The sequence below is a fragment of the Podarcis vaucheri genome (genome assembly GCF_965113315.1).
Source record: "Podarcis vaucheri genome assembly, chromosome: 15".
In the NCBI taxonomy this organism is placed as follows: domain Eukaryota; kingdom Metazoa; phylum Chordata; class Lepidosauria; order Squamata; family Lacertidae; genus Podarcis; species Podarcis vaucheri.
In genome coordinates this window covers 17,095,642-17,117,019 of record NC_138753.1, presented here as the reverse complement: position 1 = coordinate 17,117,019, position 21,378 = coordinate 17,095,642, and the positions used below count along the sequence as shown (strand labels likewise).

The 21,378-nt window shown below is 51.1% G+C and overlaps 2 protein-coding genes and 1 long non-coding RNA gene across 5 annotated transcripts in view; 1 reads left to right on the top strand and 2 right to left on the bottom strand.

Annotated features, from left to right (window-relative positions):
- The window catches only part of LRRC75A (leucine rich repeat containing 75A), a 36,255-nt gene extending 30,681 nt beyond the window's left edge, over positions 1–5,574 (bottom strand). Inside the window, exon 1 of the mRNA XM_082201508.1 lies at positions 4,387–5,574. Within this exon, the coding sequence (XP_082057634.1) occupies positions 4,387–4,671 (285 nt within the window). The 5' untranslated portion in view covers positions 4,672–5,574. The remainder of the gene's footprint in view (positions 1–4,386) is intronic.
- Positions 5,575–5,626: 52 nt separating this feature from the next.
- LOC309520168 lies at positions 5,627–9,535 on the top strand. The gene is made up of 2 exons (XR_014214162.1): positions 5,627–6,381; positions 7,097–9,535. It is a non-coding gene; the product is annotated as an uncharacterized lncRNA (long non-coding RNA).
- On the bottom strand, positions 7,991–18,193 carry TMEM248 (transmembrane protein 248). Of its 3 annotated transcripts, XM_082201552.1 has the most exons (8): positions 18,035–18,155; positions 14,869–14,978; positions 13,948–14,124; positions 12,849–13,134; positions 12,226–12,376; positions 11,521–11,704; positions 11,169–11,312; positions 7,991–10,186 (listed from the first exon to the last, which is right to left on the bottom strand). In XM_082201552.1, the coding sequence occupies exons 3-8, from the start codon at positions 14,104–14,106 to the stop codon at positions 10,166–10,168; spliced, it is 945 nt and encodes a 314-aa protein (XP_082057678.1). In that variant the 5' UTR covers positions 14,107–14,124; positions 14,869–14,978; positions 18,035–18,155; the 3' UTR covers positions 7,991–10,165. The 3 variants fall into 3 exon arrangements, with proteins under 3 accessions (XP_082057678.1, XP_082057679.1, XP_082057680.1); XM_082201553.1 differs by lacking the exon at positions 14,869–14,978 and having other exon boundaries at positions 18,035–18,193; XM_082201554.1 differs by lacking the exon at positions 14,869–14,978 and having other exon boundaries at positions 13,948–14,120; positions 18,035–18,152.
- Between the last annotated feature and the right edge of the window lie 3,185 nt (positions 18,194–21,378).

Here is a 21,378-nt window from a genome sequence, read left to right as displayed (position 1 = left end):
ATAAATTCCTAATATCAAAATTTTCTCTCCTTGGGTCGAAATCTCAATAGCCAGGATTCTTCCTTGTTCATCTTTAAACAAAAGTTTCGGTGAAAGAGTCTCTTTGGCGTAAATCACCACGCCTCTCTTCTTGACTCTGTCTGATGAGATGAATTCTTGGCCTAATCTTTTATTTGTTAACACCTTCCTGTGTACCCTTGTCACATGGGTTTCTTGCAAGCAAATTATATCCAAATTCTCTTTCTTTAGGATATGGAAGATCCGTTTGCGTTTTTCTGGGGAATTCGCGCCATTAATGTTCCAACTATACAGCTGCAGAGACATCTTGTATCAATCTGTTGTTACTCTTGTGGGGTGTCCTCTTTTTTGTCCGAGTCCGAAGGTGGTAACTCTTTCCCTAACTCTGGTGGTGGCCAAATAGCTGCTCCTTTCTGTAGGTCTTCTCCGTGATCGTGTAGGAACTTCTGGCAATCCTCTTTCGTTTTGATTTTTATCTTCTTTCCTTTGTATTTAAATGAGACACCTTGTGGGAACTCCCACCTGTAAGGTATTCCGTTACCTCTCAAAAGTCCAGTTAGGTCAGTGTAGTTGGCTCTTAGATCCAGTAATTGTTTAGGGATATCTTTGTAAATTTGTGCTCTTCTATCCTGGATCACAAGTGCTTTATTGAAGTGTAGGTCAAGTAGCTTGTCTCTCTCCTGTTTAGTCCTTAAAATAATCAAACAGTCTCTAGGCCTGTCCTTCCCAACGACTCTTCCCAATCTAAATGCAGTCGTTATTTTGAAATCTGTGTCTTGGTTTATACCCCAGAATTTGGAAAATTCTGCCGTTAAAAAGCCGGTCAAATCCTCTTTCTCAATCTCTGGGATAGAGCGTAATCTCAGGTTATTTTCCCTGTTTCGCAGTTCCACCAAAGACAGGTAGGCCTGCTGGTCTGTAATATGTTTGTGGAGCGGTCTTACCTCTCCTTTCAGTTCCTCCACTCCTTTAGCTGCAGCCTCTGCTTTTCCAATCGCAGCCTCCGCCAATTTTCGATTTTCAGATGTTGCGTCGTTTAAGTTTCCAATATCTTGTGAATGCTTGGCCACCTGTTCCGAAAGTTTGGTAATTGAAGATGTGGCTAAGTCAATTTTTGCAGTTTGATCATCCACTTTTTTGTTCAAAATTGCGAATTGTTGTAACATTTCCTCTAAAAGAGTGTTAGATCCTCCAGATGCCATATCCTCACCTATTGGTTGTTCAGCTTCTTCAGCTGGTGTTGTTGGCGAGGGTGCAGTCTGTAAAACAGCAGGGACTGAAGATCTACGTCCCTGAGAAAACAAGGTTGTTTGTGTCAGTTTGCCTTTCCCTGCCTTCGACGCAGCTCTTGTTTTTACCCTGTCGCTCATTCCACACCTGTCTTTGGATTCAAGGTCAGACTGTCAAAAGTTTCATGAGAAAGGCAGGCACAAGCGTAAACAATCTAACCACAGAAAGACAAAGCAAAGTTGGTTCTCAGGAAATTGTAAGTCCCAAGTTCCACTAGAGGGAGTAATGTTGCAATTCAGGGAAGAAGAAACAAAGTTTCAGACGCCATTAAAGTTCCTTAAGTTAAGTAAATTAACGATGATCCTTGGAAAAGACCTTTTCCCTCTAGCAGAGCTCTCACAATATTGCCATAAGTTTCTTAAAAGGTGCAAAGTATAGTTGTTTAATTGTATCCAACAGTAATGCCTCTAAGTGTCCATTTCAAATTTATAAGTGTATCCGCAAAGTAGCCTTTTGTCCCACTGCAAGTCCGGGACTGGGGGTTTTAAAGTCTTTAGAATTTAGAAAAGTCCAGTAGAGGAGAAAGTCCCCAAATAAGGTACAGAAAATAGCAAGGAAATAAAAGTAACTTGCCTGCTTCAGTTTCCGACTTTTCCGAACGTATGATGTCTCACTTTAAAATCTCTCCGCACTGCTTCCAGCTTGTCAAATCTTTGCTTTGATCACTAGCATCCTCGGGAGACGGACTTCCTTTTTCTCGCCTCCCGCTTTCAGCCAAATTCATAAATTTGTAATCCAATTTTGAGTAAATCTTACTCACGAGTAGTTGGTTTGTAATCCAATGTAAAAGGAAGAAAGGTCGGCGCTCATCCGCAACAGCCGCGCGGCTTCACTCCCGCAGAAAGAGCGATGAATCCACAGCACCGCTTCCCCTCCGCGCTTCCGGAGCCCCTTACGGGGTCCCTTCTTCGTTTTGGGGGTCGCTCTAGGTGCCCGCCGGATCCCACGGCCACGAGCTCACTCTGCTCGTGGTTTTTCTTAGTGGGTCGTCGCTTTGCCGCAGCGAACGACCCTTTTCTGCGGAGCCCCTCTTCGCAGCGCAAAGAGGACCGCCATTGCTTGCTTCGCGCCGCCTCCGGAAGTCCCCACAAGCCCATTTCAAGCACCACGGTCACAAGTTCAAAGAGCTCATCTCCTCCATAATAGTGTCACCCAAGCCCACAGAGGCCCAAACTCTTCACGGCCCTCATGGCAAGGAACATGAGGCTCCCTCCCTGCTTTGGCCACCAAGGATGCTCTGCCAAGGTTGCAGGTTCAATCCATGTAAGGGATAGCTGCATATTCCTGCACTGGAGGGGGTCGGACTAGAGGATCCTCAGGGTCCCTTCCAACTCTATGATTCTCTATGACTCTATGATCTTGCAAGGCTTCGTCCTTGGTCATTTAAGACTGGAGAAGTCAACTGAAGGAAGGAAGTTTGAGTAGCAGAACAGGCTCAGACTCCAGTTGTGTCAGTCAGGCCACACTTATATTCTTGGATTCAAGAAGCCTCCTCTGCTGCCTATCAAAACTCTACATCCTGCCCCTATCTCAATGGAAGAGCCAGAAGGGAAGCTCCCAACTTCATTCACATAATCCCCCCTTGGAGCCCCCATTCCCAGCAAGAGGAAGGAGATGGTGGCTGGCAAAAGACTCTCCCCTTCAGGATTCAGCATGGCTCAGCTCGGGCTTCAGCTTCTGTGAAATGGCTCCTCAGAGAGGAAGAGAGAAGAGGAGAATCCCACTCAGATCTCTCCGTGGAGAAGAAGATGAAATCTCACGCAGCAGAAACTGGAGCCTGGCTGTGAATCTGAGGCTGCAGCAACAGCAGCTTTCCTTGGCAGAGCCTGTCAACAAGGGCCTGGTGTGGACTCGCTTGCCATGGCACTTCGCCCACTTTCAGTCTCACACCGGTTTTCATACCACTTGGCAGTTTTGTTTCCTCAAACCAGGAAGGAAACGTAAACAAGTCCAATTCAGGAGAGAGTGGGACAGCCATCTCTGTCCACAATTTGCAGAAGTGGAAATCACTAAACAGGAAGTCATTAAACAAGCTCAAGGCCACCCTCCAAGTCAGGTGTCAGGCACAGGTGGCCCTGGTGCACAAATTCTCCTTGTTTACAACATGCTTTGTGTTGGGGGGGGAGGGGAGAAGGACGCAGGCCAAATCATTATATTCAGGGACCAAATTTGACAGGTGGGTGGAGTTGCTCATGTGACAGCACAATGATGTCAGGTGACCTTTTTGTCCACAGGGGTCTTGCAGAGTGCTTTGCAAAGGGTTTCTGACTGGAAGCTACTTCCAAACACCCTTTCAGCTGAGCCACGTTTTTACCTGCGTGTCCTACAAGATGTCAGATGTGGGGCATGTGAGAAATGAGTTGGCTGAAGTAGCCTGGCAGCCATAAATTTCCCCCTTGCTGGAGCACAGCCTATAGGAGGAGCCTCCCATCCCAGAGCTCATTTGAGGGAGATGGAGGCTTCCAAGGCATAATTCAAGGGAGCACCAAAGCCCTTAACCAGAAGTGCAGGTTAAGGTACAAGAGTCCACAAGCCCAAGAAATGCTGGTAATTGGGGCCAAGACACAAGCCAACCCCAACCCTATGTTGAATGACACCTGCCAGGAACAGCATCGCCCCATTTGTCCAGATCAGATCGCATGCTAAGCGTTAGGATATACTATGCTTAAAAGCATCCATGGGTCTTGGAAAGGCCCCCCAAGGGAGAGCCAAGACGTTCCTCCTGGGGTACCCCCTTCTTCCTCATTTGTGGTCGGGCAATCCCCCAGGAAGGCTCTGCCCTGAGGAGGCTCCAGAGCAATCACCAAACCCATCAGACCAACAATTTCCCTTCCAAGACCAGCGAACCTTCCACGAACCAGGCGAAACTCGCCCGCTTGCCCTCGGCTCTGATCGCGACCCTCCTGGACAGACAAGTGGGGTGGGGGAGGTTGGCTTTCATTCCATTAAGGGGCAGGGAGAGGGAGAAGCCGAGCTTCTAGGTGCCCCCCAGTTCCGCCTCCCCGGGCACGTGGGGGCTGCGAAGCCGAAGCTTCGCGGAGGAGGGCGCTTCGGTCGCCCGACCCCCATCCCTCTTACCTGGCGCAGGTGCTTGAGCAGGTCGGTGGCCTCCTCCTGCTTGCCTTGCTTGACCATCCCCAGCATGTCCTGGATAAGGCCGATCCGGCGGTGATACGGGGGGAGGCCGCCGCCGCCCCCTCCGCCACCGCCCCCCTTGCCAAACTTTTCTCCTGATCGCACGACGAGGGAGGCCAGGAAGTCGCCGCGCTCCCGGGGCGACGGCAGCATCCTCCGGCGGGCGGCCGAAGCGGCGGCCTGGGGGCTGCCGGGCAGCGGGCAGCCCTTGGTCTGCTTGGCGCCCATGCTGGATGGTGCCCAGCCGCCGGCCGGCCGGCCTTCAGCGGGACATGGCAGGCTCCGGCCCACGAGGAGCAGGCGCTGCTGTCGAAGCGCGGGGCAGCCGCCGGCCCAGGAAACACCGCGGAGGCGAAGAGGAGGAGGGGGAAGCAGCAGCTACGACGGCAGCGCCTTCTCCGGGCATCTCCCGCGCGCCCAGCAAGTGCCCCCTCCGGCTCCCGCAACTGCCTCCCTTCCCCGCCCTCTGGCAACTTCGGGAAAACTGTTGCACGGCAGACCGAAGAGGGAGGGAGGGAAGGAGGAGCCGCCAGCGACGGAGGAGGAGACCGAGACGTGCCCGCCGAGTGTCCCCGGCGAGCGAGCGAGCGAAGCTCTGGCGGCTGCTGCTGTTGCCGCCGCCGCCTCCCTCCGTCTGGAGCTGCTCAGGCGGGGCGGAGCCCGCCTCTCCCCGACCGGCGGCGGCCTTGTGTCTGCCTGAGAGAGAGGGACCGCCCGGCCGCCTCCTCCTGGCTCCTCCTGCCGACGGCGGGGGGGAAGAGGCACAGCCGCCGCCTCGCCCTGCTCGACCGGGCTGCACGTGACGAGCGCGCATCTGAGGACGTGCAGAGCGCGCGCGCCACGGAGAAGCAGCTCCTCGGGCTCCCCCGCCCGTCCTCTTCACGAGCAGCTGCCGCCGCATGGAGCTCAAGCGAGGCCTCGCCACGACTGGAGCCGGGTGCTTCAGTGGCAACACACGCAAACACACACACACACACACACGGGCGTGAAAGACGCCTCCCCATGCAAGACCCAGGCACGCCCCGACTCAGGTGAGGCGGCGCCTCCCGGGGCTCCCCCTTGACACTGGCCCCCGAAAAGCCGCGGGGCCGGAGCTGGCCAAGGAGCCCGCCTTCGCCACGCCAGGCCCGGGGAAGGGGGCTGCTGGGAGGCCCGGGGTCCCGAGCGCCTCTCCTCTCCTGCCCTCTCCCCACATCCCGCCTCTGTGGTTTCCCGCGCCCGGGTGGTTTGCTTCCCGCGAAGCGTTTGGGACTGAGGAGCGGAGCTCCGGGCGGGCGGCTCAGCCCCGGACTGCGACCTGGCGACCTCGGGGCGCTGTTAAAACTACAGTTCCCATCCCGCTGTGCTGGCCCGCGCTCATGGGATCTGGAGCCGTCAGCAAAGCTGCACTGCAGAGCCGCCTTCGAAATGCTCAACCCATCCAAGCCTGGAAAGCAGAATTAAACGGCGGCTTTTGCCAGCGGGCAGTGGATCCACTTCTGAACAGCTTGCCACGCCCCCCCAAAAAAACCCAGACACCACAAGCCAGCTGGACCGTTCTGTGTGGAAATTCATTCGGTGGCAATTCATTTGCTAAGTTGGTGCAGTGGACGGATTCATACATCTGAGGAACATAGGATGCCTTTTACTGCCTCAGGCCATTGGGTCTACACTGACTGGCAGCAGGGGTTCTCCACAGGCTGGCGTTTAAGGTACGGCCCCAAACGCTGCTCTTCTGCCAAGAATATACCCAGCTGTAACTCAGCTCTGCATCTCCTCCAACGTAACTGTGAAAGAAAGAGGCAAGTGTGACATTAAGAAGCAAGGGGTTGAGCCTGGAGCAGCAGCAGCCTGTGGGGTGTGGAAGATGCAGCCCTTCTTCAGAAACTCTCCACAATAGTAAAGTTTCCTCCTTGAATACATTTGGGCTTCAGAAAGTCTGGCTCAAGAGCATTTTAAGTAAGTAGGTTCCCTCTATTTTTATTTGCCAGGAAAGATGTTTTGCAAAGCCGCCTTAGTGCTTTTTTTAGTGAGCATAAAAGCAGGCAACTCCCTGAGGTTCTGATGGGCAGCTATTTATTATAGATTTTGGCCTCTGAATATCAACTTTAAAAATACCAGATGGGTTGTAGGAAGCCCTCTCCGCTTTCTGTCCCTTGGGTATTAAGTCTTTGGGGGGGGCATTTATTTTCAGGCGCCTGTTATGTAGAGTACCCAGCAAGAACTGCAACTGCATCAACTGACAAGCCAAAGTGTTGTCACAGGCAACATAGGCATGAATATTCCTGCTTGCTCTTGGACCAAACTCACCCATTCCAGTTACCTCAAAGGGGATCCTGTCGCCATCTAGTGACGGCTTCCTGACACATAAATTGTGAGGTTCAAGGTCAGTTTCACAGAAGCCAGTTTGGGCTCTCTCCATATTGCCCCAGCATCTGGATTGGCAACTTGGGGTGGTAAAAACAGGGTGAGATGGTGCTACCTCAGGACCAAAATGCTAGGCAGTGGAAGCCCTGAAGGTGGCTTTGTGACTCAACCAGGAACTCCCTTCCAGAATCACCGGCCTGGTTCTCTGGGTACCACCCACTGGACTGCTGCCTCTTGGCTGCTGGGAACTGAAAAGCCCATATGGTTTGGATCTCATTGATGATTTTTTCTTATTGTCCATTTGAAGCTCAGATGCTGGTACACAGCTCCAGATCCTGGCCCCATAAAAGGCAGAAGAAGTTCCACATAGGAGAGTTGCCCTGTGATCATTCTAGCTGCCCTTTTCCAACTCTCTACAATATCCTTTTTGAGGTAAGGTGACCACAACTGTATTCAGCACTCCAAACGCTATGACACCATAGTTTTGAATACAGTGGTATCTTGGTTTACGAACAGAATGTGTTCTGAGAGTCCGTTTGACTCCCGGAACCATTCAAAAACCAAAGCGTGGCTTCCGATTGGCTGCAGTAGTATCCTGCAGCCAACCAGAAGCCACATCGGACATTCAGCTTCCAAAAATCGTCCGAAAACCGGGATACTCATTTCCAGGTTTCGATTGTTCAGGAGTCCCATTTGTTCAGGAGCCAAGGCGTTCGGCTTCCAAGGTACGACTGTAATGGCATTGAGTTATTGACACTTTTACTTCCCTTTCCATTCCTAATGATGCCTAGTAAGGAATCTGCCTCTTTAAAATAAAAATAAAAAACAAAACAAAAAACAGTTGCTCCATATGGGGTTGACATCTTCATTGAGCTAGCTGCTACAAACCCAAAGTCTCCTCCTTGGCCAGGTCCCCCATGAGAATATATGTGAAATGAGATTTTGTGCCCCAACATGCATCACTTTAACTTGTTTATATTGAATTGCATTTGCCATTTTACTGCCCATTCCCTGGGTTTAGAGAGGCCCTTTTTGTTTAACGACCCTGAACAATTTGGTATTGTTGGCCACCTTCACTGCTCAACCCTAACTGTAGATAGTTTGTGGTGGCTTTAAAAGAAGACGAGACAAATTCATGGAGGAAAGTCTCACACTGGGTGTAAGGTGCTTCCAGAAACAAAACACTCTCAAGGGAACTGAATGATAGTAATAAACTTTTATTTTGCAAAGCAATATCCACATCTTACAAACACAAAAAATTAACCTAGGAGAGAAATGTCATTAACAAATCAGTTACTGACCACCAAGCCCAAAGGTAAGTCAAATGCCACCTTAACTCTACAACATCTCCTGCAGAGGAAGCTGTAGGTGGGTGGGTGGGGGGAGAATAGGGAAATTACAAACCTTCATATCATGCCAGAGAAGCAAATTGGAATGGCAGGTTTCTAATGAGGAAACAAACAGAATCAAAACTGATTCAAGTAATAGTGAAAATGAAAAAGAAAAGAGGCAAGATCAATATGATCCGAACAGCCACTGTCACATTCCACTTGTACCCTCCTGCCTGGAAGTGTCTGACTTCTACATGCCCACCACCAGCCCTTCCTCCTCCTCCTTGCAGATCAGCTCTGAACCACTAACTACAATGGTCTAGAACGGACCATAAAAGCAAAAGTTAAGAGAAACAACATTCTTCTTCTGAAGCCCACCATCTATTTTCCATTTAAAACTTCTGTTTGGTTGGGATTTTAATTTGAAGAGGATGCATTTTTATTTTTTTTTAATCCGCTACCAGACTCCTTGCCCAATCCTAGACCCCGAAGGTCTCTGGAGATCATCCCCGTATCTTGGAGACGTGACAAGACACCAAGCAAGCAAATGAACAGATGAAGGAACTCTTCCCAACGAAAGCAAAGCCACACATCGCGTCCTTCTGTGCAAACGCTAAAAAGCCATTCTCAAAACTATCGTGGGGGAAGAAACAGGGTTGCTTTGATATGGAAAGATGCCGCGGCTGCCACCAGAGAGGGAAGCTGAAGGGGGGGGGGGCCGTTAAGGCAACCAGCCTTCGGGGGGGGGGGGGCGATGTCCTAGAACTCTCTACATTCTTAAAGAGTGAAACTGGAAGTGCAAACTAGGAAGCCACTCCAATGAGCGAGTCCGGAGTTTTACCCGTCTGGGCAGCATCCCTTCGCAGCACAAACTGGCCCTCAGCATCTCTCTCCGCAGGCAAAAGGCACGGCAAACACCAGGCCTGGTCCCAGGGGGCAGCTTGCCCCAATGCTGGCTGCCACTTCCTTTCACCATCAGGGACTCCCCACCACCACCACCACCACCAAAGCCCAGCAGAAGTTCCCAGTCTCAAGAGCAAGAGCTGACCTACACATGAAGATAATAAAACTGCATCATTCCAGACAAGGCGCTCAAATACCTTCCCACATTAAGAAGATAAAAAATACCTGCACCTAAAAAAGCAAGCATGTCAGAGAGGCCGCTAGCCTTGAATCTTGTCCTCAAAATTCTAGTTTCCTACAGACTGGAAGGTGGTGACACAGGTGCAGCAAACTAATCTTTCTCTCATACACCCTGACCATACTGTCTGGAATGGTGCAATCCCAGGAATTCTGTAGCATGTCACTTATCTGCATTAAAGGGGGTGCACTGCAGAAGCAACAGCAGCCTGATTTGAGGTCCAGGATGGCACCAATGGAGATTCTGCCTGTGTTGGCTTAAAAAATTAGCAACACTTAAACAAACAAACCCAGAGTGCAAAGTGGAAGATGCTTCTCTTGCTTTCCTTAAACTAAAATTACAAGTACGCCATCTTTCCTAACTACAGCCAGTATTAAAATATGAATATGCCAGGTGGGGTTTTTTTGTCTTGTTTTTAAAGAAATCTAGAAATGTTGGTATCTTTCTGCAAGCAGGGAGGAATTGGGAAGAAAGAGGAACAAACACATTGACTCAGTGGCTTTAGAGCTGCAGTACAGTAGCAGAGAGGTGTGCCCTGCCTCAAACACACTGGACAGATCATGGGGGAAAATAAGGTGCTTTTTCTGAGACACTTGCAAAAGGCATCCGGACTGTCCCACTGCAGCAAGACAGACACACACAGAAATGTCTCTGGCTCCTTCACAAAACAGCCTGCCACGAACAGGCAAAGAGGCTCCCCACAGCCCAGGGCTGTATCGGCTTAACTTATTCCAAGTAGACTCCGCCTCCTATAAATAACCGTTACAGGCACTTAAAACGTCTTTGGTTGGAATAACCCAACGTCAGAAGATAATTAATTCATAACGAACCAGGGTCTAGTTCTGGGTTCGGCAGGCGATGGTTGCAGCAGACACTGTCGCTTTTGGAGAAAGGAGGCAGGGGGTCACGCTTCTGAGAAAGCAACCTGGAGGAGGAGAAGTCAAGAAAGAAAGAAGGGGGGGTTGAGCTACCCATCAAGGAAGCTGGTACTGTGGCCCTGCCTGTCACTGTCAGGGCAGAACTAGGAAGTGGGGCATGGGTGGGAATTAGAAACTGCACAAAAGTCCAACTTGCATTGAGCTCTTCACTGAGCACCACCCAGGAAAGTGAGCAGGATGGTGCAGCAGGGGTTGGCCACACTTTGCTCCTGCCTCTACAAACCTGCTTGGTTTCTGTACTGGCTGCGGAGGAAAAGAAGCCCCTTTCTTTCCTTCATTCCCTGAGTGTGGGGGCTGGGCGAAGTCATAGCAATCCAGCCCACTGCATTTTGGTGTTGGACGTGCAGGGTGCAAAGGCCAGCAAAGACGGCAAGCGGATAGTCGAGAGACAAGTCACTCTCCTCCTCTGCTGGGCTTTCACACAGGATTTGAGTTAAAAATCCTCTCCCTGAAGGCTACACATCAGTACCAAGTGGGCAGAAAGAGGGGAGCACTCTTGGCTTCCACTCTGCCAGCCCACAGCCTGCTTTGTACTCTGAAGGCAAAGGAGGGATGGAGCACTCTGCCTATCCTCCTCCACCAGAACCTTCTATGAAGGAGGAGGTGGAGGCGGCTGGTAAAACATTATGTACACTAATATTCTTGGGGCTAATTTACCAGGCTGGCATGAGTAACATCGAGTGGCTGGGGCAGAGGGAGCAGTCTAGCAGGCCAGGAGTCTACCCAGCTCAGTGCTGCTTCTTAAGCAGATGGGCTCTCCAGGGTTTCAGGCAAGGCTCTGTCTCGCAGCCCATGTCACAAAGGAGACCGTCTCGGAGACTCCCTCCCCCTGCCTGAGCCACTGACCAGAAGAGCAGCCACACCCCCACATACCTGCCTGACTCTGGGGTGGCTGCGCACAAGGCGCCCAGTCAATTGAGGCAACGAGATCCCATTACGTGGGCACTCAAGGGCTCCTTGCCCACCTACCTTTTCAGGACAGAACTCTGAGTTGCTTTGCCGCAGTTTGCTGGGCCTGCCTTTGATGACTGCATAGCAGAACATAGTGATGACCATCACGAAGAGGAAGTAGCTAGTGTGCATTAAATGCAGGTTGATGAGGGAGCGGTCGTCCTGCACAAAGGGAAGAAGAGGGGGAGGGCTGAGATTTTTCTGAGGCTGCAGGAACTCTACATGCAGTTTCCACCAAGGATGGGGGCAGGGAGGGAAGCATCCCCGAGGCTGTGTTTTGTACAGAGTGGATCCCCCCACCCACCCCACCACATGTACAGTTGCAGAATTTGAGCACATTGAATTTGAGCAATGTAACTGCATGACTTACATCCGGGACAATAACCGTCAGTTTGGGATTCAACGCATGGTAGACTTTTCCAACAGCTCCTTTGTAACACCAGAAAGGGTTGTAGTCTTGGGCATATTTGGTGTTTGAATCCCTCGCAGTAGTGAAGATCTTGTACCAGAAGGTCGCGTTGATGTATGTCTCTGGCACACAGTGCGGCGGCTGGCTGAGGAGCGAAGAGACAAGGGTGAGCTGGGTTGGTCAAAGCACAGCACAAAGCCGGCCTGAGACACAACTCTGCCACACTAAGGTAGCTAAGCATTCCACACCCCTCTAACACCTTGATGGATTGATTCCCCGTGCTGCCCGTTCTCAAGCCACTCTCTTTGAGCTCCTGCCCCATTTTGTAAATTGGCTCTGCCTCCACCCCACCCCTCACACCCCACCTCCGGCACCAGCAACCAATTTACCATGCAAGGGTGTGGGGCAGCATGGGTGATTTAGCAAGATTGCTCCCCTCAGCTCAAGTCCCACTCATTCATTTTTGGGAAGGGGAGCCAATCTGTATGTGGATAAACTACAACCTCTGCTTGCTGCTTCTCGAAATATATGTATCAAAAAGCCAATTAAAAGTTTTTAAAATATGAAGCATATGAATAACCCTCAAGGAAAGCCACCTCTTGAACTGTCTCAGGGTCTCAGAGGCAAACCTGAAGGCGTTAAGCCGCCTCAGCAGGAGATGCTTACACTGTGACAGGGAAGACCCCAGCGGCAGCTGTGACGGTCATGCAGGTTGTGAAGACAGCCTGGTCACAGTGGCCATGCAAGACGCAGTCATCCGAATTCCAGGCAGCCGGCAGCGTGAAGGTGATGTTGATCTCCTCATGTGCTTCTCTGCCTTTTGGGGGGATTGGCAGGGGGGAGGGGGGATGAGAAAAGAAAAACATTGAATTAGGTTCAAAGTAGAAGCAGGTTATGCTCAATAAGCAATAAGCAAGGGGAAAGCTGCAGCTGCAAAGAACTGCAAAGAAGCTTTGCTCCGGCCAGCTCAGGGTTCATTTGAAGCAGAGTGCAATACTCAAGAGTAGACCCAGTGAAATTAGTGGGCCCAAATTAGTCATGTCTAAGCTGAAGTACACATAACTGAAATAACTGCAAATACTTCCCCCTTCCCTCCCAGCTTAATTCTCCGACATTTCCCTGTGTCTGTTTTTGGAATGCATGCCCCACCCCCCACCCTGGGCACTCCTTTGTAAAGCGCCACAGACACACAAGGTGCTGTATTAGCAGAGGCGTGTGGACTACGTTTCTGCTACTTTGGCAATCTCCCACAGGGCTCAGCACAAATTCAGCTGCGAGTCCTGTTGTACCTGAGAGTCCAATTTGATGTCCGAAAATGGTGGAACTCAAGTGCGTGACATTCCGCGAGAAGCCCCCAAAGGGCTTGAGGGGGTCCAGTGTCAGGGTGATGGCAACCGAGGTGTTGATTGGACCAGAATCCTCAAGCGTCTGTGGCGACGGTGTGGAAGGACGGGCCTGACTGCTGGTCATGGCACTTTCCGGGGTCGTGGTGTCATTTATGAGGTGCTTTAGCGTTTCATTCTCCGAAATGCAGAAGTCGAGGTCGTTGAACCGCAGAAGGAAAGTATTCCAGTCCTTAAAGACAAAAGGGACCCCTGACCATTAGGTCCAGTTGTGGACGACTCCGGGGTTGCGGCGCTCATCTCACTTTAATGGCCAAGGGAGCTGATGTACAGCTTCAGGGTCATGTGGCCAGCATGACTAAGCTGCTTCTGGCGAACCAGAGCAGCACACGGAAACGCCATTTACCTTCCCGCCAGAGCGGTACCTATTTATTTACTTGCACTTTGACAGGCTTCCGAACTGCTAGGTTAGCAGGAGCAGGGACCGAGCAACAGGAGCTCACCCCGTCGCGGGGATTTGAACCATCGACCTTCTGATCGGCAAGCCCTAGGCTCTGTGGTTTAGACCACAGCACAAATTTTACAAGTATCCTATCATCTTTTACGAGGCAGAATGTCCCAGAAGAAAACAGAAGAGATCTAACCTCCCTCCCGCAATTCTACAGCAGACAGACATGCAATGAAACAACAATTGTCAAGTCTGTGGGTCTTCCCCATTCTTATCATTTCAAACCTGAATGGTCAATGCCCGTTTGTGGTCCCAGGAGGGTGGCTGCAGAACGGAAGCACCTGAATTGTCTTATCAAAATGAAATCTGCCTTAAGCCTTTGGACCACTCACTCCTCTGACCCAGGCAGCCCAGAGTCTTTGGGCAGAGACAAGCCATCTTTTGGCTCCATCCCCCCAGAAACCAAGCTCCTGTCCCATAAGGCAGTAAATTCATTCCTGTCCACGTGGTGGTATTTCTCTCCGGCTCCAAAGGCCAAGCTTCCAGAGCACATCCACCCTTAAGGTGTGAAAATTCAAGCACTGCTTTGTGATCTACCTCTGTCATTTCAGGCGACTTGATCTCCTTGATTTTGAAGAAATAGCCCAGAGTCAGGAAGGCGATGGCCATGGCACTGACACTGATCATGAACACCACCAGTGGTGGGCGGCTGCTGATGTAGACCTTGAGGTTCTCCAGAGGGTTTATGTTGAACATTATTCTGGTCAGGCCTACCTGAAAAACAAGGAAACCGCAAACTGGAAAGAGGGCACCACATTCACTGCCAGGAACCCCAAAGGCCTAATTACTCTGAATGGCCCAGAACTTGTCCCAGGGATCAATCTAATGATATCAAAGCACACAATTGCAAAGGCTTCAGGATAAATGGAGAAGCAGTGAGACTCTGCCAGAGCAAAGGCTTTTTGTCAGTACCTTGTCTGCAAGGGACGCAAACAGAAGGAAAAGTAGCACTGCATGTCCCCCTCACATTCACCCCATTTCATTTATGCAGATAGAGGGATAGGTTATTCTTCCCCACCATGAAGAAAACTGAAAGAGGCTGCAATTATTCTGGAAGGTCCTTAGGGAGAAGAATGCTTCTGCCTGCTCTTTTTGATCACATCCCCTACACACACACAGCCTCAAGAAAGGCGCTGGATGGCTTGCTAGTTGCCCAGGCCATCACAAGATTCAAGTTCAGGGGCTCTAGTTTCAAGAGCAAAAGTCCCATTTCAAGAACACAGGATGGGCAACCTGTTTTGTTTTCTTTCCGCCTCAGCTGAGAAACACTGGATTGTATTATTTTGTGGCATCCAGATACCACCATGTCTTCACCTCGAACCCACCACCCCCTGGATCCAAGCACTGGCTGGCTCATGCACTTCCTAAGCATGTGAGGCATTGGGCCTCCCTGCTCCCGCATTGCCTGAGTCAGGTGCTTTTGTTCTCCAGGTGGCCCTGAGAGCTCAGCCCCCTCACCTCTGCCTCATGCCCTTCTCTTGCGCTTGGGTGTGGCCAGAGAGAGACACTCAGCAGCCTCCCAGGGTCTTGTTACCAGGTCAGCAGTTCATGGTGACAGATGAGAAGGCCTAGGAGAGACGTCAAGGAGCCCCTTGTTTGCAAGAGTGGGAATCAAAACAAGCAGAACCAGAAGAAAGCCATCTTATTAACTGTCATTATTTGCTTCACAAATGCCAGGTCTCCTAAAACTCGGATTTGAATTCTGTTTCCTCATAAACAAATCCTTCCCCTGTATCAAGACTGACATTCAGGAAGTTTGTTAAAAAAAAAAAAAAAGCAGACAGCAGAAAGAAGTTGTCCCTCCATGCCGTCGGGGCTGGGACTGGTGCAGGAGCTGTAGTTACCTATACTTCATCAAAATTAAAGGTAATTTCAGGGAAGTTTTCCATAGCTAATGAATAGCAATATGGTCCAAGGTAACAGTCCCCTACCCCAGCAAGCTACTTGCAGCTCAAGCTTAAATTAAAAAGCGGGGAAAGCCCCCCAAGTGAACCAGCAACCCAACCAGAGAGAGAAATGGTGTTTATGTTCAGTAGACCATTCAAAGGCAGGAGGCAAACACCACTTTGAAAAATCTTTGTGCTGTCAGAGCAACACGTAACCTCACCAATGATATATGCATGTAAATGAGCAACATGCATTTGTGAGTTTGTGGTGAGAAGTCCACTTCTCTTCCTCTGCTGCTTTTCCTGGTTAAAAAGCAGAGCCACTTGCCAGGGTGTACCAATTTAACTTGCAGGGAACACTTTGTGTCCTTCGGTTGAAAAATGAGAGAAAAACACCACCACCCCACACTGTCAAACATTACCCAAAGGTAAACAGCACAGGATGAAGATCCAAGCCTTGTAGAACAGGAAAGATCAGTTCAAGAGCCTGGCTGTCTCTGAAGCACGGAAGCAAACTTGGCGGGGTCAGCTGCCACTTGGAATACATCCAGGCGTTTAAGGTGATGCCCAGACAGACGTTTCCTCCATCAGTGGGGGATTCTTAACTTACTTAGGAAAAAATTATCCAACTTTCCTGCAAAAGTTGAAGGTGGCTCACAAAGGAGGAATAGTCGTACCTTGGAAGTCCAATGGAATCCGTTCTGGAAGTCCGTTCAACTTCCAAAACGTTCGAAAACCAAATTGTGGCTTCTCATTGGCTGCGGAAGCCCTGTTGGACGTTCAGGTTCCAAAAGAATGCTTGCAAACCGGAACAATCAGTTCTGGGTTTGCGGTGTTTGGGAGCCAAAACGTCCGAGTTCCAGGGCGTTCGACAACCAAGGTATGACTGTACACAAATGCAATTAAAATCCCTAAAAGTAGCAGCTGACAAAGACATTAAGAGCAGCAGCTGAAGAGCTACTAAAGGCCAGGTGGCTTTCTGGGAAAGGGATGTATTTGCACAGTGGCCGAAAACTATGATGGGGGAAGGTGGACCTCCCTGAGCAGGTGGGAGCACCAGAGCTCAACCATGGCTGCCACAGGCCCTTTTCCTTTTTAAAAAAATATGCTTTATTGTTCATACTTGCACCTGTACATCAAATACATATCTTCCCTATTTTACATACGTCAGTTTTGTCAAAACGAAAATCCAACGAAAAAATGTAAGTCTATATTTAGCACATAAGTTTGACTTCCCATCCTTTCCCAATTTTTCCACTCTAATAAACCTATTACCTCAATATATTACTCATGAAATAATAATTTTCATACATATATAAATCTGTTTTCTCCCTTTGAACCTATATTACTCACAGAGATTAATCACAGGCCCTTTTCCTGGCAAAACAGAAGCAGGCCAGTGTTGATTATCTCAATACTTGGGAGAGTTCTCTGTCAGTCTCCTCAGAACTCTGTCCTCCTGGGCCTGAGTCTGGCAACAGACTCAGCTGACCGAGCATTTGCTTGTGAACCAAGCAGGAAGGCTGAGGTCAGGGCAAGGCGGGTTGCAGAGAGACTGTGCAAGGGGAGCACTTACCTTGCTTCCTGCTCTCTCCCTTCAATTGCTTGCCACCTGTGTCTTATGTCAGAAGCACTTCAACAAGTCCACCTGAGGACTGGAAGGCGCCTGCCTTGCCCACCAGCCTTCCTCGAGGGAATCCGCTGTGAATGCCAGAGAGGTTCTGCCACTGTTCCAGAGCTCCCAGACATTCTGTCAGTCACAGGCACAGTGCATGGAGTCCCTGCAAGGCACTGGACTCAGCTGCAAGTTGCCAATTCCTTCCCACTCCCTGCTTTTGAGATTGGCAACAGGCATTGCACAGGAGCAGTCTCTGCTCCCGCTGCTGACCCAAATCCCAACAGCAACTGTGGGGAGCAAGGAAAGCAGTGCAAAAAGGGTTGTGGAGCGGCGGGCGTCCTCTCACTATACCTGCAACTGCTTCACCCACCCTGCTTTCCTTGGGCAAAAAGCAAGCATGACGGCAGGAGAAGGGAGACAGAAGCCCCCCCCCCCCAAGTTCCGTCCACCTGGGACAGGAAATAGCCACCCACGGACGGAGCCTCTCTGCTACTGCTGGTCCCCCAGGTGCGGTTGCCTTCCAGCCCCAAGATAAGAAGGATGGGGGCTTGAGGCCAGCAGCATCCGGAGGGGCGCCGCCCGCCGACCACAGGTGCTCCCCTCACCTGGGATGGAGATGCTCCTGCTTGTAGCCTTTAGTGAAGGAGTAGAAGCCAAAGCCTGCCCTGCCCTAGACCCTCCCCTTCCGCGTGAAGCCACAATTAGCAAAGGCAGAGAGGCTCCAGGGCGGCGGCGGCGGCAGCCGGACCCAAAGGACTGCTCCTCCCCTCCTGTTGCCGGAAGTTTCCCTCCTCCTGACCAGACGCTACCGTCAAGCAGGGAGGGAGGGGGAGGCCCAAATCCGAGGAGGGGGAAGGGGCATGGAGGGGACATCATGGGCGCCCCCCCCGTAGGTGTGCTGGCTGGGGGGGGAGGAACCCTCCCTCATTCCCTCCTTTTAATCCCCCCCCCGGTTCCTCGCCTGCCTCAGGGCAGCGGCAGCCTCCCCCTTCCTCGGTGTGCCCCAAACAGGCCTCGGGACCTGGGGGGGGGGGCTTTTCACCCTCCCCGCCCAATGAGACGTACTAGCCGCGGTGGGGTGGGCACTCTGCACATGCGCAGGGGCCCGCCCAGAGCTTACCGGCGGCAGGCTCAGCGCCGGGGCTGCAGCATCTTTCTCTTCCTCCTCCCTCCGGCTGCTTCCCGGCCTCGGCCGCCGCGCGAAGAACCCTCCTCGGCTGCCCCGCCCGGGAGGAGAAGCAGCGCGACGGCGGCGCAGCGGGGACAGACTTCCTCGGCCGCCCGCGAACGGGAAGATCCGGGTGACGTCAGCGCAGCGTCGGCCAAGCCCCGCCCCTCCCGAGTGCAAACGGAGTTCCGAAGCGCCTGCTAAGAATGCGGGGAGGGCGGGAGGGAAGCGGAGCCGGCTGGGGCTCTGGGCGAGGGGGTTTCCGGCTGCGCCCTGCAAAGGTTGAGCCGGAGGGGGGGGTAGTCGCATAAAAGGCCCCTTCCACACCAAGGGCGGCTCTTGCCTCGTGGCTCCACCTGGTCAGCCTCAGGTCAGGTAACCCGTCACTGGCTTAGAAGTGCGTTACACTTAAAAGACAAGATGCGCCCTGGAACTCAAGCGGGGGGGGGAAGGGTGGTGACGGATGAGCTCCCTCGGTTTCTTTCTCTGCCTCTCCCCGCCCCCAGCTCCTTATTCTAACGGGGCTCCGGGAGGGGTGGGGCAAGTGCGACCCCCCTCCCCGGTCATCTCACTGCAACTCCCATCACTAGTGAGCATCCATGACCCATGATCAGCCACGATGGGGCTGCTCTCGAGGCTCTGCAGGTTCCTCATGCCTGGAATATATCTATGCGCTCCTGATAACTGAGAGGTGCTGGCTCAAGCCCTCCTGCACACACTACACCCATCCTTCCCTCAGAAGCTGCATCTTCCTCACCACTGGGCTACTCATGTGCAACTCGGACAAAGGCACAATGGAACAACAAGGCAGCCCCCAACAGCCTGCTGCTAAATCAAGCCTTTGGAACCCCTCCTTTTTTCTTTTTTGCACAGCTCCCCAAAGTCAAGGTGGCCTCCAGAGGTCCCTGATGCTGGAACTCTGCCATAGTAGGGCCCAGGGGATGAGTTGATGGGCTCCATATGAAGGAAAGGCAGCCTAGAAATGTAATCATTGCATAAATATTTCCCACTGGCTCCTCCCTCCTCAGCCCCAATCCACAGCAGGTTTCTTTCCCCTCCATAAAACCAGAGCTAATGGACATCCAAAGCTGGTGAAAGTTGGAAGCCTCCGGACAGATAAAAGGACTTTTTCACACAGCACACAGTAAAACTATGGAACTTGCTCCAACAGGAGATAGTGGTGGTCTCCAATCTAAATGGCTTTAAAAGAGGATTGAATAAATTCATGGAGCATGTCCACTAGCCATGATGACTATGCTCAGCCTCCGCTCTTCTTGAATAGCAATTGCTGGAAACCACAAGAGGGAGGCCTCTTGTGCTCAGGTCCCACAAGTGCAAGAGTCAGCAACCTTTTCCAGCAGGGGGCAGATCCACTGTCCCTCAGACCTTGTGGGGGGCCGGACTATATTTTTTTTTGGGGGGGGGGGATGAACGAATTCCTATGCCCCACAAATAACCCAGAGATTCATTTTAAATAAAAGCACACATTCTACTCATGTAAAAACACCAGGCAGGCCCCACAAATAACCCAGAGATGCATTTTAAATAAAAGGACACATTCTTCTCATGTAAAAACACGCTGATTCCCGGACTGTCCGCGGGCTGGATTTAGAAGGTGATTGGGGCCTTAGTTTGCCTACCCATGCACTAGTGTGTTTCCCATTAAGGGCATCTGGTTGGCCACTGTGAGAACAGGAGGCTAGACTAGATGGACCGCTGGCCTGATCCGGCAGGCTCTTTTGATATTCCTGTCTTTGTATGAAAGAAGCCCTGCTGGCTGGAAGGGTGAGTGAAGACACCAACAACTACAGCCCTGCCAGGCTGAAGACCACCAGCAAGCAAGAACTCCAGGTGCCACACAGCAGGTCTGCCAGCAACATTCCAAAGTAGCAATACAAGGAATGTATACATTAGATGCTTCCCTCTAAAGGAATAAAGCCCACTTCTATCTGAAAACCACCAAGCAACTACTGCCTGCGGTCTGTTCATCTGGCCTCACAGCTTGCTCCATCTTGAAGGCTGGGAAAGAGCACCCAATGAAATGTGCACCTGAAACATGCAAGTGAAACAGCAAATCTGAGCTACAAGCTTCACTTCTGCCACCAACATCCAACCTGTGCAAAGAAGCAGCATTCTAGTATTTCTGCTCCCTTGAAAAGGCTGAGCTATTTGTTCCAAGGCCTGCCCCAACTTCCTGCTGCTCAGTCACTCTTGCGCCTATGAAGCCATCCACTTGCTCACTCTGCTTGAGCTGTCACAGAGTTCTTCTGCAGAATACATGGCAGTCAGAACTAAGGCTCCAGGCTCCACAGACAGTGAAAATGCTGAGATCTGCCAAGTCCAGGGTAGGAACTTTACTTGCAACATGAATCTTTGATAAAGTATTAATTGTATTGATAGGTAGCTACATATCAGGCTTTAGAGGGGGGGCACACACACTTGAACAGTCTTTTACAATGATAAAACACTGCATTTACTTACTTTTGTCAGGTATGATCTTGAAAAGCCATATTTAAACACATAAGGTTCAGTTAAATTTTTTAAAAAGGAAGCTTTAGAGACCAAATGCTGTTAGTTTATCCTCCCTGCTTCCTAGGCTCCAGGCCGCTCTTCTCTGAAATAAAAGCTCACAGCTCATGATCCCTCAATTTCCCAAAGCCCAAAACGTTTCTCTATGCATAAAAGTGGGAAGGGGGGGGGCCCTCCCACTTTGTCAAGGGGAAGAGGCAGAAAACCCAAAGATGGAAGACTCATGGAAAACTTCAACAGGGCAAGGCAATAACTTTTTCTGCTACAGGCAAAAAATATTCTGGGTGCTTCACAACTTCCTGTAGAACAAAGGGGAAGGGTGTTGGAAGAAGAGCCACACAGAGAAGAGCTTCCCAAGGAAGAAGAAAGAAATAACTACCTTTGGCATTGGGGGACATTGGTGGCAAGGGAGAATGAATCAACCAAAGACATTCATGTCATGAGAACAGAAATTGTGACAGAATGTAGGCACACGTCCTATGCTGGGGACAGTGATCCACCAGAAACTGGCCCTTGCAGCTGCTCCCACCAGTTCCACTCTGGCTTCAGGCCTGAGTACCACACCCAGCCAGCCTTGGTCACCCTGATCATTTCTTTTAGCAGAGAGATGCAGGGGGCAGAGTGCTATCCCCTGCTTAAACCCTCTGAGGCTTTCAATACCACTGATCGTAGTATCCTCTTTGAGCAGCTCTGGGAGTTGGCATTTATTGCTGTGGTTCCACTCCTCTACCAGAGACCAGCACTGGCAGACAAATGCTCAGCCACCT

Excerpts from the sequence above, each read along its gene's own strand:
- TMEM248 (XM_082201553.1), bottom strand. The coding sequence starts at position 14,106 with ATGTTCAACATAAACCCTCTGGAGAACCTCAAGGTCTACATCAGCAGC. Across the intron at positions 11,705-12,225 it reads GGGGTCTTCCCTGTCACAGT|CCAGCCGCCGCACTGTGTGC; the intron begins GTAAGCATCTCC and ends TTCGCTCCTCAG. Across the intron at positions 11,313-11,520 it reads TGACGGTTATTGTCCCGGAT|GACGACCGCTCCCTCATCAA; the intron begins GTAAGTCATGCA and ends CCCTTTGTGCAG.